This window comes from Procambarus clarkii, chromosome 1, assembly GCF_040958095.1.
Source record: "Procambarus clarkii isolate CNS0578487 chromosome 1, FALCON_Pclarkii_2.0, whole genome shotgun sequence".
Taxonomy (NCBI): domain Eukaryota; kingdom Metazoa; phylum Arthropoda; class Malacostraca; order Decapoda; family Cambaridae; genus Procambarus; species Procambarus clarkii.
The window spans coordinates 57,464,461-57,477,544 of NC_091150.1; the positions used below are offsets into that span (position 1 = coordinate 57,464,461).

General features: G+C 41.9%; 1 protein-coding gene across 1 annotated transcript; it reads left to right on the forward strand.

The window, feature by feature from the left end:
• Positions 1-838: 838 nt before the first annotated feature.
• On the forward strand, positions 839-1,786 carry LOC138363514 (tigger transposable element-derived protein 7-like). The gene is made up of 2 exons (XM_069322874.1): positions 839-1,288; positions 1,391-1,786. Exons 1-2 carry the CDS (start codon positions 839-841, stop codon positions 1,784-1,786), a joined length of 846 nt encoding a protein of 281 aa, XP_069178975.1.
• The last annotated feature ends 11,298 nt before the right edge of the window (positions 1,787-13,084 follow it).

A 13,084-nucleotide genomic window follows, 5' to 3' on the forward strand; every position in this document is an offset into this window, starting at 1 on the left:
ATCGAACCCGGAACTTCAGGATTACGAATCCGAGGCGCTGTCTACCCAGCTGTCAGGCGCCCATACACCAAGTTCAAACCAAATGGCAAAGCTTAAAGGTGGTATTAGAGGTGCTCCACTCTGAGTACCAGTTAATGCCTGATTTTTGAATGAATAGGTACATGCTACCTTGTGGTGGTTCCAAGAATCAACACCACCCTTGTTGTCTGGTCAACCAGACTGTTGGACGCGGCTGCTCGCAGCCTGATTAATGAATCACAGCCTGGATCCTCATGCATCCTCTGGAGGCATTTATTGAGTTCTCTCTTGAAGACTCTTAGAGGCCAGTCCAATTATGCCACTTAAGTGTACAGATACCCTGTGTTAATTCCTGCAGTTACCTTGTGTTAATTCCAAGGGTCAAGGTCCTCCATGGGGAGGCTATGGATCTAGCCAAACAGCCCATGTGCTCCTGTCCCGCAGCACTGTGGACGCGTTAGACCACAGTGCCGCGCCATTAGTGAAACATATTTTTAAGTGACTTCTTTGTTTTCATAGTAACTTTTATAATTTTATCATTTTTGGTCAAGACTATGTCTGGTAGCAGCATCAATCGTTCTGAAGGTGTTAAGAGGAAGAAGGTTACTCTAACAATTAAAGACAAGTTATGTGTTATACAACTTTGTGAAAGGTGGCTGGTCGACTTCAAGTGTTGCTAAGGACTTTAATATAGGCACTAGTACTGTTTCTGATATAAGGAAACAAAAAGAACAATACATGAAATAGATTTCAACCAGTGAGAGTGAAGGTGCAAGCACTAGCAGAGGGTGCGGTAGAAGAACTTTGAAGCCTTCGAAGCATGTACGCTGTGGTACAGTTGGATGAGGCTGTGTACAAGTGGTTTGCTCAGCACCGCACAGCTGGCGTGACAATTCGCGGCCCAGAAATAATAAATGCTGCAAGCAGGTTTGTAGCAAGCTTTGAAATAAAGAATTTCCAAGCAAGTGAAGGGTGGGGTGCAAGGTTCAAAGGTAGGCACAATATTGTGAAGAAGAAAATTGTCGGTGAAAAATTGAGTGCAGATACAAGCAGTGTAGAACCATTTAAACATAAATTAAGAAAATACATTTTGTCACATAATTTATATTCTTATGAAATTTATAATGCTGATGAAACTGGGCTGTATTGGAGGAGTTTACCGGAAAAAACTCTAGCAATGAGGAGTGAGGGTTGTGTGCCAGGCCGTAAGGTTAACAAGGACAGGCTGTCGGCCATGATGTGTGCCAATGCTGACAGCAGACAGAATCATGTGTGCAACTGTTGGCAAATCAAAGAAATAAGTGCCTTGCAACATTGCTTGGACAGACTGCTTGTGAAATAATATAACTCAAAGAATGCATGGTTTACACAGACCATTCTTTCTTGGTTTCATGACGTGTTTTTCAAGGAAGTTCGTGACCATCAAGTTAAGAAACTCAAAGTGAGACCAAGCAAAGTTCGGGCTTTGCTGTTGCTTGATAATGCACCTGCCCACCCCAGAATTGACACGTTAACCTCACATGATGGCAAGATAACATGTATGGCACTTTCTCCTAATACAATCTGTCTCATCCAACCTATGGATCAGGGCTGTGCCACGAAGAGGTTGCACACCAAAATAATGCTCAACAAAGTTTTGGTGGTTTTGCCTCTTGGGGAAGATATGGAACTCAGCGTGGATAACAGGGCTAAAAGAACCCTTGAGAATTTAAAGAACTATTCCATCAAGGAAGCCATCTATAACGGGCCAAGTTGTGGAGTGAAGTAAAGGAACTGACTCTGAAGAATTCCTGGAAAAAATCCCTTATGTTTATGGTCAGCAATGAGGAGGATGAAGAAATGAATTTTGAGGGATTTACAGATAAAATCCATGGAATGTTCAGAAATACTGGCGAAAATTTAGAAAGACAGGATGTGTCGGATGTGTCCACTCAACTATATCGTATATCAGTATGTAATTGAATGTGATTTTTTTTAGAATTTAAGGATAATTCTATTATAAATGTTTAAGGGGCCAAGTGGGAAAATAGGCCAAAAATGAAAGCTCCTTCGATTTCACTCAAACTTTTCTGACGAGTTGTATATGAAAAGGGTTTCATCTGGTCGAAGTCTCAGCATCGTAGCATAAATAGGAAGGGAGAAACAAAAATTGAATTACTATGCTCACTATGCCAAAACACTACTCTCACTACATAAAAACACTACTCTCACTATGCCAAAACACTACTCTCACTAGACCAAAACACTTCTCTCACTACACCAAAACACTACGCTCACTTCGCCAAAACATTACACTCACTACGCCAAAATAATATGCTCTTTTCACGAAAACGCTACGCTCAATACGCCAAGTGACTACTTTCACTGCGCCAAAACACTTCACTCACTACGCTAAAACATTACTCTAACTACGCCAAAACACTATGCTCACTATGCCAAAACGTTACTCTCACTACGACAAAACACTAATCTCACTATACCAAAACACTACTTTCGCTATGCAAAAACACTATTCTCACTACGTCAAAACACTACGCTTACAATTCCAAAATACTGTTCTCACTAAGCCAAAAAACTACGCTCTCTTCACCAAAACACTACTCTCACTAGACCAAAACACTTCTCCACTACCCCAAAACACTATACTCACTACACCAAAACACTACTTTAGCTACACCAAAGCACAACTTTAGCTACACCAAAACACTACTCTCACTACGCCAAAACACTACGATCACCACGCAAAGACAATATTCTCACTATGCCAACACACTACTCTCACTACACCAAAACACTACTTTCACTACCCTAAAACACTACTTTCACTCCGCCAAAACACTACTCTCACTACCCCAAAACACTTCTCTCTCCACGCCAAAACAATACTCTCACAAGGCCAAAACACTACCTTCACTACACCAAAACACTACGGTCACCTCACTAAAACACTACTCTCACCACGATAAAACACCACTCCCACTACGCCAAAACACTATTCTCGATAACACCGGTCTCAACTCTCAATTCTCAGGTCTCACCATACACATACACCGCTCTCACTACCCTCATACTCTACTCTCTCACCACTGCCATACACTACTCTCACTACCACCATATACACCTTTCAATATTGCTATACACAGCTCTCACCACTTCTGTACTCTACTCTCACCATTCCCGTACTCTACTCTCCCCACAGCCAGACACCACTCTCGGAAGACCCATACACTACTCTCACTAGCCCCATACACTTCCTTAACTCTTCCATACATTATTGTGTTTGTATTCCCCACAATATCTCACTTCCACTGCCAGTTATCAAGAAGCTCACTATCAGTCATCTCTACTACCAGTCACCAAGACATTCACCATCATTCACTACCACTACCAGTCACCAAGATCACTACCACTACCAGTCACCAAGACATTCACCATCATTCACTACCACTACCAGTCACCAAGATCACTACCACTACCAGTCACCAAGACATTCACCATCATTCACTACCACTACCAGTCACCAAGACATTCACCATCATTCACTACCACTACCAGTCACCAAGATCACTACCACTACCAGTCACCAAGATCACTACCACTACCAGTCACCAAGATCACTACCACTACCAGTCACTAAGACATTCACCACCACTACCAGTCACCAAGATCACTACCACTACCAGTCACCAAGATCACTACCACTACCAGTCACCAAGATCACTACCACTACCAGTCACTAAGACATTCACCACCACTACCAGTCACCAAGATCACTACCACTACCAGTCACCAAGATCACTACCACTACCAGTCACCAAGATCACTACCACTACCAGTCACTAAGACATTCACCACCACTACCAGTCACCAAGATCACTACCACTACCAGTCACCAAGATCACTACCACTACCAGTCACCAAGATCACTACCACTACCAGTCACCAAGATCACTACCACTACCAGTCACCAAGATCACTACCACTACCAGTCACTAAGACATTCACCACCACTACCAGTCACCAAGATCACTACCACTACCAGTCACCAAGATCACTACCACTACCAGTCACCAAGATCACCACCACTACCAGTCACCAAGATCACTACCACTACCAGTCACCAAGATCACTACCACTACCAGTCACCAAGATCACTACCACTACCAGTCACCAAGATCACTACCACTACCAGTCACTAAGACATTCACCATCATTCACCACCACTACCAGTCACCAAGATCACTACCACTACCAGTCACCAAGATCACTACCACTACCAGTCACCAAGATCACTACCACTACCAGTCACTAAGACATTCACAACCACTACCAGTCACCAAGATCACTACCACTACCAGTCACCAAGATCACTACCACTACCAGTCACTAAGACATTCACCATCATTCACTACCACTACCAGTCACCAAGACAGTCACTACAACTACCAGTCACTGAGACATTCACTAGAACTACCGATCACCTAGACATTCACCATCATTCACTACCACTACCAGTCACTAAGACATTCACCATTCCAAACATCCTGGAATATATCACAACATCATCCAGGTACGCTAAAGAATGCCTACCCAGGACCGGGCTGAGGATGAAGTTGATGGCCCTCTGAAATGACGAAGGCGCTGTCTTTAAACCAAACGGCATCCTACGGAATTGATAAGTGTGCCTACCATCCGAGAATGCTGTTTTATCCCTATCCTGTTCTGCCACCGGAATCGCCCAATACGCCGATTTCGCGTCAAGAGTTGAGAAATACTTTGCAGCACCAAATTGATCTATTATCTCCTGTATTCGGGGCAACGGATACACATCACCCTTAGTTATTTCGTTCACCTTCCGGTAGTCAACACAGAAACGATAACTACCGTCCGGTTTCCGAACTAGCACAACAGGAGAGAGCCATGGTGACGTACTAGGCTCTATCACGCCCTGTCTCAACATTTTCTGGCACTCCTCCCTGATAACATTCTTTGCCTGTTCCCGCAACCTCCACTGTCTCGTGTACACAGGCAAATGATCACCAGTTGGAATGGTGTGCTCATTCTTATCAAGGAGACCAATCTGGTCATCCTCTGTCGCAAATAATTTCGGGAATTTTCGCAAAACTCCTCTCAGTACCTTCCTATCCGCCTGTGTAACATGTTGCAAATCAAGTGCTGAAATTAATTTTTCTACTTCTTCCACATTCCGTGCAACATTTCTCGTCTCATACTGTACGTTGGATGGTGTTTTAGTATCTATCCTGTTCAATGCTTTCACACAAGACGTTTCGCTTCAGGGCAGGTGATAGGGTATCTCAGGGAACCATGGTGGAGGACACAGAAATCTTTCACCATGAGTCAGCTGAGACGCCAACCGTCACTGCACAATGTAGTGCATTGAACAGGATAGATACTAAAACACCATCCAACGTACAGTATGAGATGAGAAATGTTGCACGCAATGTGTAAGAAGTAGAAAAATTTATTTCAGCACTTGATTTGCAACATGTTACACAGGCGGATAGGAAGGCACTGAGAGGAGTTTTGCGAAAATTCCCGAAATTATTTGCGACAGAGGATGACCAGATTGGTCTCCTTGATAAGAATGAGCACACCATTCCAACTGGTGATCATTTGCCTGTGTACACGAGACAGTGGAGGTTGCCGGAACAGGCAAAGAATATTATCAGGGAGGAGTGCCAGAAAATGTTGAGACAGGGCGTGATAGAGCCTAGTACGTCACCGTGGCTCTCTCCTGTTGTGCTAGTTCGAAAACCGGACGGTAGTTATCGTTTCTGTGTTGACTACCGAAAGGTGAACGAAATAACTAAGGGTGATGTGTATCCATTGCCCCGAATACAGGAGATAATAGATCAATTTGGTGCTGCAAAGTATTTCTCAACTCTTGACGCGAAATCGGCGTATTGGGCGATTCCGGTGGCAGAACAGGATAGGGATAAAACAGCATTCTCGGATGGTATGCACACTTATCAATTCCGTAGGATGCTGTTTGGTTTAAAGACAGCACCTTCGTCATTTCAGAGGGCCATCAACTTCATCCTCAGCCCGGTCCTGGGTAGGCATTCTTTAGCGTACCTGGATGATGTTGTGATATATTCCAGGACGTTTGAGGAACACCTACGGGATTTGACTGAGACTTTGACGTTGTTAGATCAGGCAGGATTCAAGCTAAGCGTTCAGAAATGCACCCTGGCGCCCCAGAAATTCAAATTTCTGGGGTTCAAGGTGTGCCCAGAGTATCCGACCTGACTCAGATTCTTGCCGCGCCATTGCTGACATGCCTACTCCAAGGACAGCAAAGGACGTGCGTAGGTTTTGGGGGCGGCCGGATATTTTCGTCGTCATATTGAAGGTTTCGCTGGCATTTCAGCACCCCTGACTGATCTGACAAAGAAAAATGCGAAGCTTGTGTGGAAATCTGAGCATGACGAAGCCTATCGCAAACTGAAGGACCAACTAATCACGACACCGGTATTGGCTATTCCTGATTTTGAGAAAGAGTGGGAGGTGCACACTGACGCCAGCGGTATAACTATTGGCAGGTGCTTAATTCAGCGAGATGCGGATAAATTACCCTATCCGGTAGCCTATTTCAGTAGAAAGGTCAAAGGACCTGAAGTTCGTTATTCAGCTACGGATCGGGAGGCACTGGCAGTAGTAGAATTAGTTAGGTATTTCGAGCCTTACCTATTTCAGCGGTACTTTGTAATTTACACAGACCATCGAGTGTTGACACATATTTAAGAAGCGAACAAAATGCCCACGAATGTCACGCTGGTCTCACGAACTTTCGGCCCACTCATTTCAGATCTTGTACATGCCTGGTCCAGCGCATGTTGTGCCAGATACGCTAAGTAGAAACATAGCGGCAGTTCAAGTTAATGAAAATATTGAAACAATTCCATCAGATAAAATGAGAGAATACCAGATGAGCGAGCCTACCGTTCACAAGGTCAGTATTGAAGTCTTGGAGGCCTCTGCAAGTATCTTTCACCTTATTTTTGTATATTGCTTTTTCAAACATTTCTCTCAGGTTCTTATCCGTATCATGAGAGTAGGACTATATTGCAGAAATTCCAGTTCCAGTGATATGGTTAATATTGCTAAGATAATGTATACAGTAGTAGGTTCTGATTGTCATTATCATATATCCTGTTACTTTCATGAGGCAGGGAGCCATTAGCCTGGAAAAATAGTTAAAAAATGTAGCAAAATAGGATTAAAGAATCAGGGGCCCAGATTCACGAAGCAGTTACGCAAGTACTTACGAACATGTACAGTACATCTTTCCTCAATCTTTGACGGCTTTGATTACATTTATTAAACAGTTACAAGCGTGAAAACTTCCCAATCAACTGTTTATCTTGTTATAAACAGCCTCCTGGTGCTTTTGAGCTCATTAACTGTCTAATAATTGTAAAGGAAGTCGCCAAAGATTGAGAAGATGTACAGGTTCATAAGTTTTTGTGCAACTGCTTCGTGAATCCGGCTCCAAATTAAGTCGTCCTCACCCACACAGTTTCATCCAGCCAGGTGTTAAGTACTTCTTGTGGGTGAAGTCTGGTTTTCAAGTGCCTTTTCTAATGTAAAATAACTCTGGAATTTCATGTTTACTTCCTTGCATATACCTCTGTATCAACAGTTTTATTTCCTAAATTCATTATTTGTGAAAGTAAAATTATTGATTTGATGTTCATAGCACAAAATAAAGAACAGGTGCAAGATGCTGGTAGCATATGGGTTGTGAAAAATACACAGCTAAGACAGTTTTACAGAAAAACATGAAAATAAATTCAGACATAGGCCTCTCTCTCAAGGAACTGTGCTGGGACCAATTCTATTTCTAATATATGTTACCGACATGTTTACAGGAGTAGAGTCCTACATGTCGATGTTCGCAGATGACGCAAAGTTGATGAGAAGAGTTGTGACAGATGAGGATTGCAGGATCCTCCAAGAGGACCTGAACAGGTTGTAGATATGGTCAGAGAAATGGCTATTGGAGTTCAACACGAGCATATGTAAAGTTATGGAAATGGGACTATAGGTAATAGGAGACCAAAGTGATAGTACACAATGAAGGGGAACTGCCTACCTGTGACAACGTGAGAAAGAGACCTGGGTGTGGACGTAACACCTAACCTATCCCCTGAAGCACATATAAATAGGATAACGACAGCAGCGTTCTCTACACTGGCAAAAGTTAGAACATCATTCAGAAACCTAAGTAAGGAGGCATTTAGGGCACTTTACTCTGCCTATGTGAGGCCAGTTCTAGAGTATGCCGCCTCATCATGGAGTCCCCATCTGAAGAAGCATATATGGAAACTGGAAAAGGTTCAGAGGTTTGCAACGAGACTTGTCCCAGAGTTACGAGGGATGGGGTATGAGGAGCGCCTGAAGGAACTGTGCCTTACGACACTAGAAACGAGAAGGGTGAGGGGGGACATGATAGCAACATATAAAATACTCAGGGGGATTGACAGAGTGGACAGAGACGAAATGTTCACAAGGAATAGTAACAGAACAAGGGGACATGGGTGGAAGCTGGGAACTTAGATGAGTCACAGGGATGTTAGGAAGTTTTCCTTTAGCATGAGAGTAGTATGAAAATGGAATGCACTTGGGGAACAGGTTGTGGAAGCAAATACTATTCATAATTTTAAAACTAGGTATGATAGGGAAATAGGACTGGAGTCATTGCTGTAAACAACCGATGCTCGAAAGGCGGGATCCAAGAGTCAATGCTCGATCCTGCAGACACAAATAGGTGAGTATACACTCATCTTTGTGGAACATCTGGATATTCTGGATTTATGATATAGGAATATCTGGAGTGGAAGAACTTTGTATCACAACATCAGCATGGGTTCAGGGATAGCAGATCATGCCTCACAGGATTGATTGAATTCAATGACCAGGCAACAAAAATCAGGCAAGGAAGAGAGAGCCAGGCAGACTGCATATTTTGGGAATGCCAGAAAACCTTTGACACAGTAGGGGAAGGTACTCCACTGGATAAGGGAGTACCTAAGTAACAGAAGACAGAGAGTCACTGTGAGAGGTGAGGGTTCGGATTCGTGAGGTGTCACCAGTGGAGTCCCCACAGGGAGCAGTTCTTGGGACTATAATGTTCCTAATATACGTAAATGATCTCCCAATGGGAATAGAGTCGTTCCTCTCAATGTTTGCAGATGATGCAAAAATTATGAGAAGGATTAAGACAGAGGAGGATAGTTTGAGGCTACAAGATGATCTAAACAAACTAAAGGAAAGATCAAACAAATGGCTACTAAAATTTAACCCAAGTAAATGAAGGGTAATGAAACTGCGGGATGGAAATAGGAGGCCAGACACTGGATACCGAATGGGAGATGAAGTCCTTCACGAAACGGACAGAGAGAAAGCTTTGGGAGTTGATACCACATCAAGACTCAGTTTACATTAATTGGTCATTTCAAAATTGTTCAATGTCAACCAATATTATTTTACTAGTTGTATATGAAAAATGCTGAAATTAACCCAAGTTTCAGTACTGCAGCGTAAATAGAAAGGGAGATTTTTTTTTTCAACGATTTTTACACATTTTCAAGTCCACACTTCAGAACACACGTTTCAGATATAATTATTCTGTGACACTTTTCTGACACATTAGCATATAATAAAGGACCTTGAGATATAGAATTTCCAAAACATCTTTAGTTTTCCCAATACAAATGTTCAAAGTTCCCAAATTTTTTTTTGCAAATATGGCATGTTTATTGCTATTATAAAATCAATAAATGAACTTGGAGAAAAATGAAAGCCCCCCAATGTAGAGACATGCCCTCCACATATACTGTGTAAGTTTCATGTAAATTTAATAAAAAATTATTCAGTTTTGTAAACGTTTGTGTCAACTGAAAAAAAAAACAGAAATGAATAAAGTCTAAGGTTCTAAAATCTGTGGCTGAGGTTGACATCAACCAATTTTCTCCAAAATTGGCATCATTACAGATAGGCTTACGTACAGTCAGGTGTGTGTAAGTTTGATGCAAATCGCCCGATAAAAAAAAAAAAAAAAAAAAAAATCTTAAAACTTTTTTTCAATTAAACTAATTATAATATTTGGTTAATATATACTATTGTGATAGCAATGAGTCATAGCTATGATTTCAGTTGACACTTTTGATTGATAATCGATTTTGACCATTTTGGCAAAATTTTCACAACTACTTCAATATTTTTTTTCTCCCTTCCTATTTATGCTACGATGCTGAAACTTGGACTAGATGAAACACTTTTCATATAGAACTTGTCAAAAAAGTTTGATTGAAATCAAACGAGTTTTCATTTGTTGCATTTTTAGGGCAAATTGGAACCTAAGGCCCCCTTAAGACACAAATTGCAATCTTGTTATTTGCAGCCCTCTACAGTATAAATCAAGAGCAACAATTTGCAATGACACTCCTTCACCTCTACAAGATGCTCATTCGGCCAACCCTTGAATACCCGTACACCCCACTCACTCTGGCAAAGAAATCGAACATGCTGAAACTGCAACGGGTCCAGAACAGGGAACTCAGATTTGTGGCAAAAGTGTCACTCTTAGACAGAGTGCGCATAGAAGACCTTCATACCACACTGAGGATCGACCCACTGAACGTTCGCCTGAATCGCCTCTCAATCAAACAGCTATATAAAATGAAAAGTATGTACATGCCAAATCGTGAGGACCCCTTTGTTGTCCTCAACACGACGAATTACGCTATGCTCGACCAGCCCCACAGATCGTGGAGGATGTCCCTCCAACAAAGGGTAAGAAGATACATCCACGACAGAGCCTACCCCAGGCCCAGGATCTTAAGCAACCTACCACAAGAGGATGACTGGCCAGCCCCACTGTACACCTAAGTCCTACGACTTGAAACCCACTGATTAAGGATTTAATAACTCCACTCAACCACCAACAACTGACTCAAAAACAAGCACAGCTCTCCAGGAAAAGCGGCGAGTAGCTACTTAATCAACCACCACCTGCACCATGGCTACTCACCGCCAGCTGATCAGGAAAAAAAAAAAAAAAAAAAAACGAGCCTACTACTAACCACCATATATCACCTACACTTTCATCCATCACTTCTCATTACAATCAACCCCAAAGTGGTTGGGTTACTTAACTGTAACCCCCCTCCTCTCCTTCACACCCTAATCCTTTTCAAGTTTTCCTACATCCTCCCCCCATCCTTCTGTTCCCGACTTACCAGTCCTATGGTCTTCAAACTCGTAAACTCCTACAGCCCCCCCCCCTGCAGTAAGATTGCAATGTCTAGGAGGGCTAATGATAACACTGATAACCACTTGCAATTCCACGTTAACACTTCGTCCCATGGACGACAAAATCCTAATGATTAAATCTTTATTCTAATGCTAGACATCAAATACGTTAATTAAGAACATAAGAACAAAGGTAATTGCAGAAGGCATATTGGCCCATACGAGGCAGCTCTTATTTATAACCACCCAATCCCACTCATATACTTGTCCAACCCGCGCTTGAAACAGTCAAAGGACCGCACCTCCTCCATGTTACGCGGCAATTGGTTCCACAAATCAACAACCCTGTTACTGAACCAGTATTTACCCAAGTCTTTCCTAAATTTAAACTTATCCAATTTATACCAATTGTTTCGTGTTCAGTCTTGTGTTGATATTTTTAATACCCTATTAATATCCTCCCCTGTTATGTCCATTCATCCACTTGTAAACCTCTATCATGTTACCCCTAACTCTTCGCCTTTCCAGTGAATGCAATTGAAGCTTTGTTAATCTTTCTTCATATGAAAGGTTTCTAATTTGGGGAATTAACTTACTCATCCTACCCTGGACACGTTCAAGTGAATTTATATCCATTCTATAGTAAGGCGACCAAACCTGAACTGCATAATCTAAATGGGGCCTAACCAGAGCAAGATATAGCTTAAGAACCACACCAGGTGTCTTGCTACTAACGCTTCGATTAATAAATCCCAGTGTCCTATTTGCCTTATTACGAACATTCATGCATTGATCCTTTTGTTTTAAATTCTTACTTATCATAACTCCCAGATCCCATTCGCAATTCGACTGTGCAATCTCAACACCATCTAGCTCGTATCTTGTAACTCTATCATCATTACCTAGCCTCAAAACTTTGCAATTATCAGCATTAAACTGCATTTGCCTTTGACCATTTCAAACCCCTATTTAGATCAACTTAAAGTGATAGCAAGTCTTCTTCTGTGTTAATTTCCCTGCCGATTTTTGTATCATCGGCAAATTTGCAAATGTTGCTACTCAAACCTGAATCTAAATCATTGATATATATTATAAACAACAGAGGTCCCAGGACAGAGCCCTGAGGCACTCCACTTACAACATTTTCCCACTCTGACTTAACCCCATTTATACTAACTCTCTGTTTCCTTTGGAATAGCCATGCCCTAATCCAGCTTAATATAGCACCCCCAATACCATGAGCCTCTATTTTTTTAATCAGTCTTTCATGTGGCACTGTAACAAAAGCTTTGCTAAAATCAAGGTACACAACATCACAATCCTTACCACTATCAACTGCCTCAACTATGCAGGAATAAAAAGATAGCAAATTTGTTAAACATGAACGGCTATTTGTAAAACCATGTTGTAACTCATTTATTAATTTATGTTTTTCAAGATGGAGACGAATTGTATTTGTAATTATTGATTCAAGTAACTTTCCCACAATAGACGTTATGCTAATTGGCCGATAGTTTGACGCAAGTGATCTATCTCCTTTCTTAAAAATTGGTACCACATTAGCTACCTTCCATGCCTCTGGCACTCTGCCTGACCCTATTGTTTTATTAAATATGGTAGACAGTGGCTCAGAAAGCTCCTCTTTGTATTCTTTAAGCACTCTGGCAAACACTTCATCCGGCCATGGGGATTTGTTTGGTTTTAGTTTTTCTAATTGTTTAATTACATCCTCCCTGGTAACTGCTAAACTAGTCAACCTGTCCTCATCCCCACCCACATAGACTTGTTC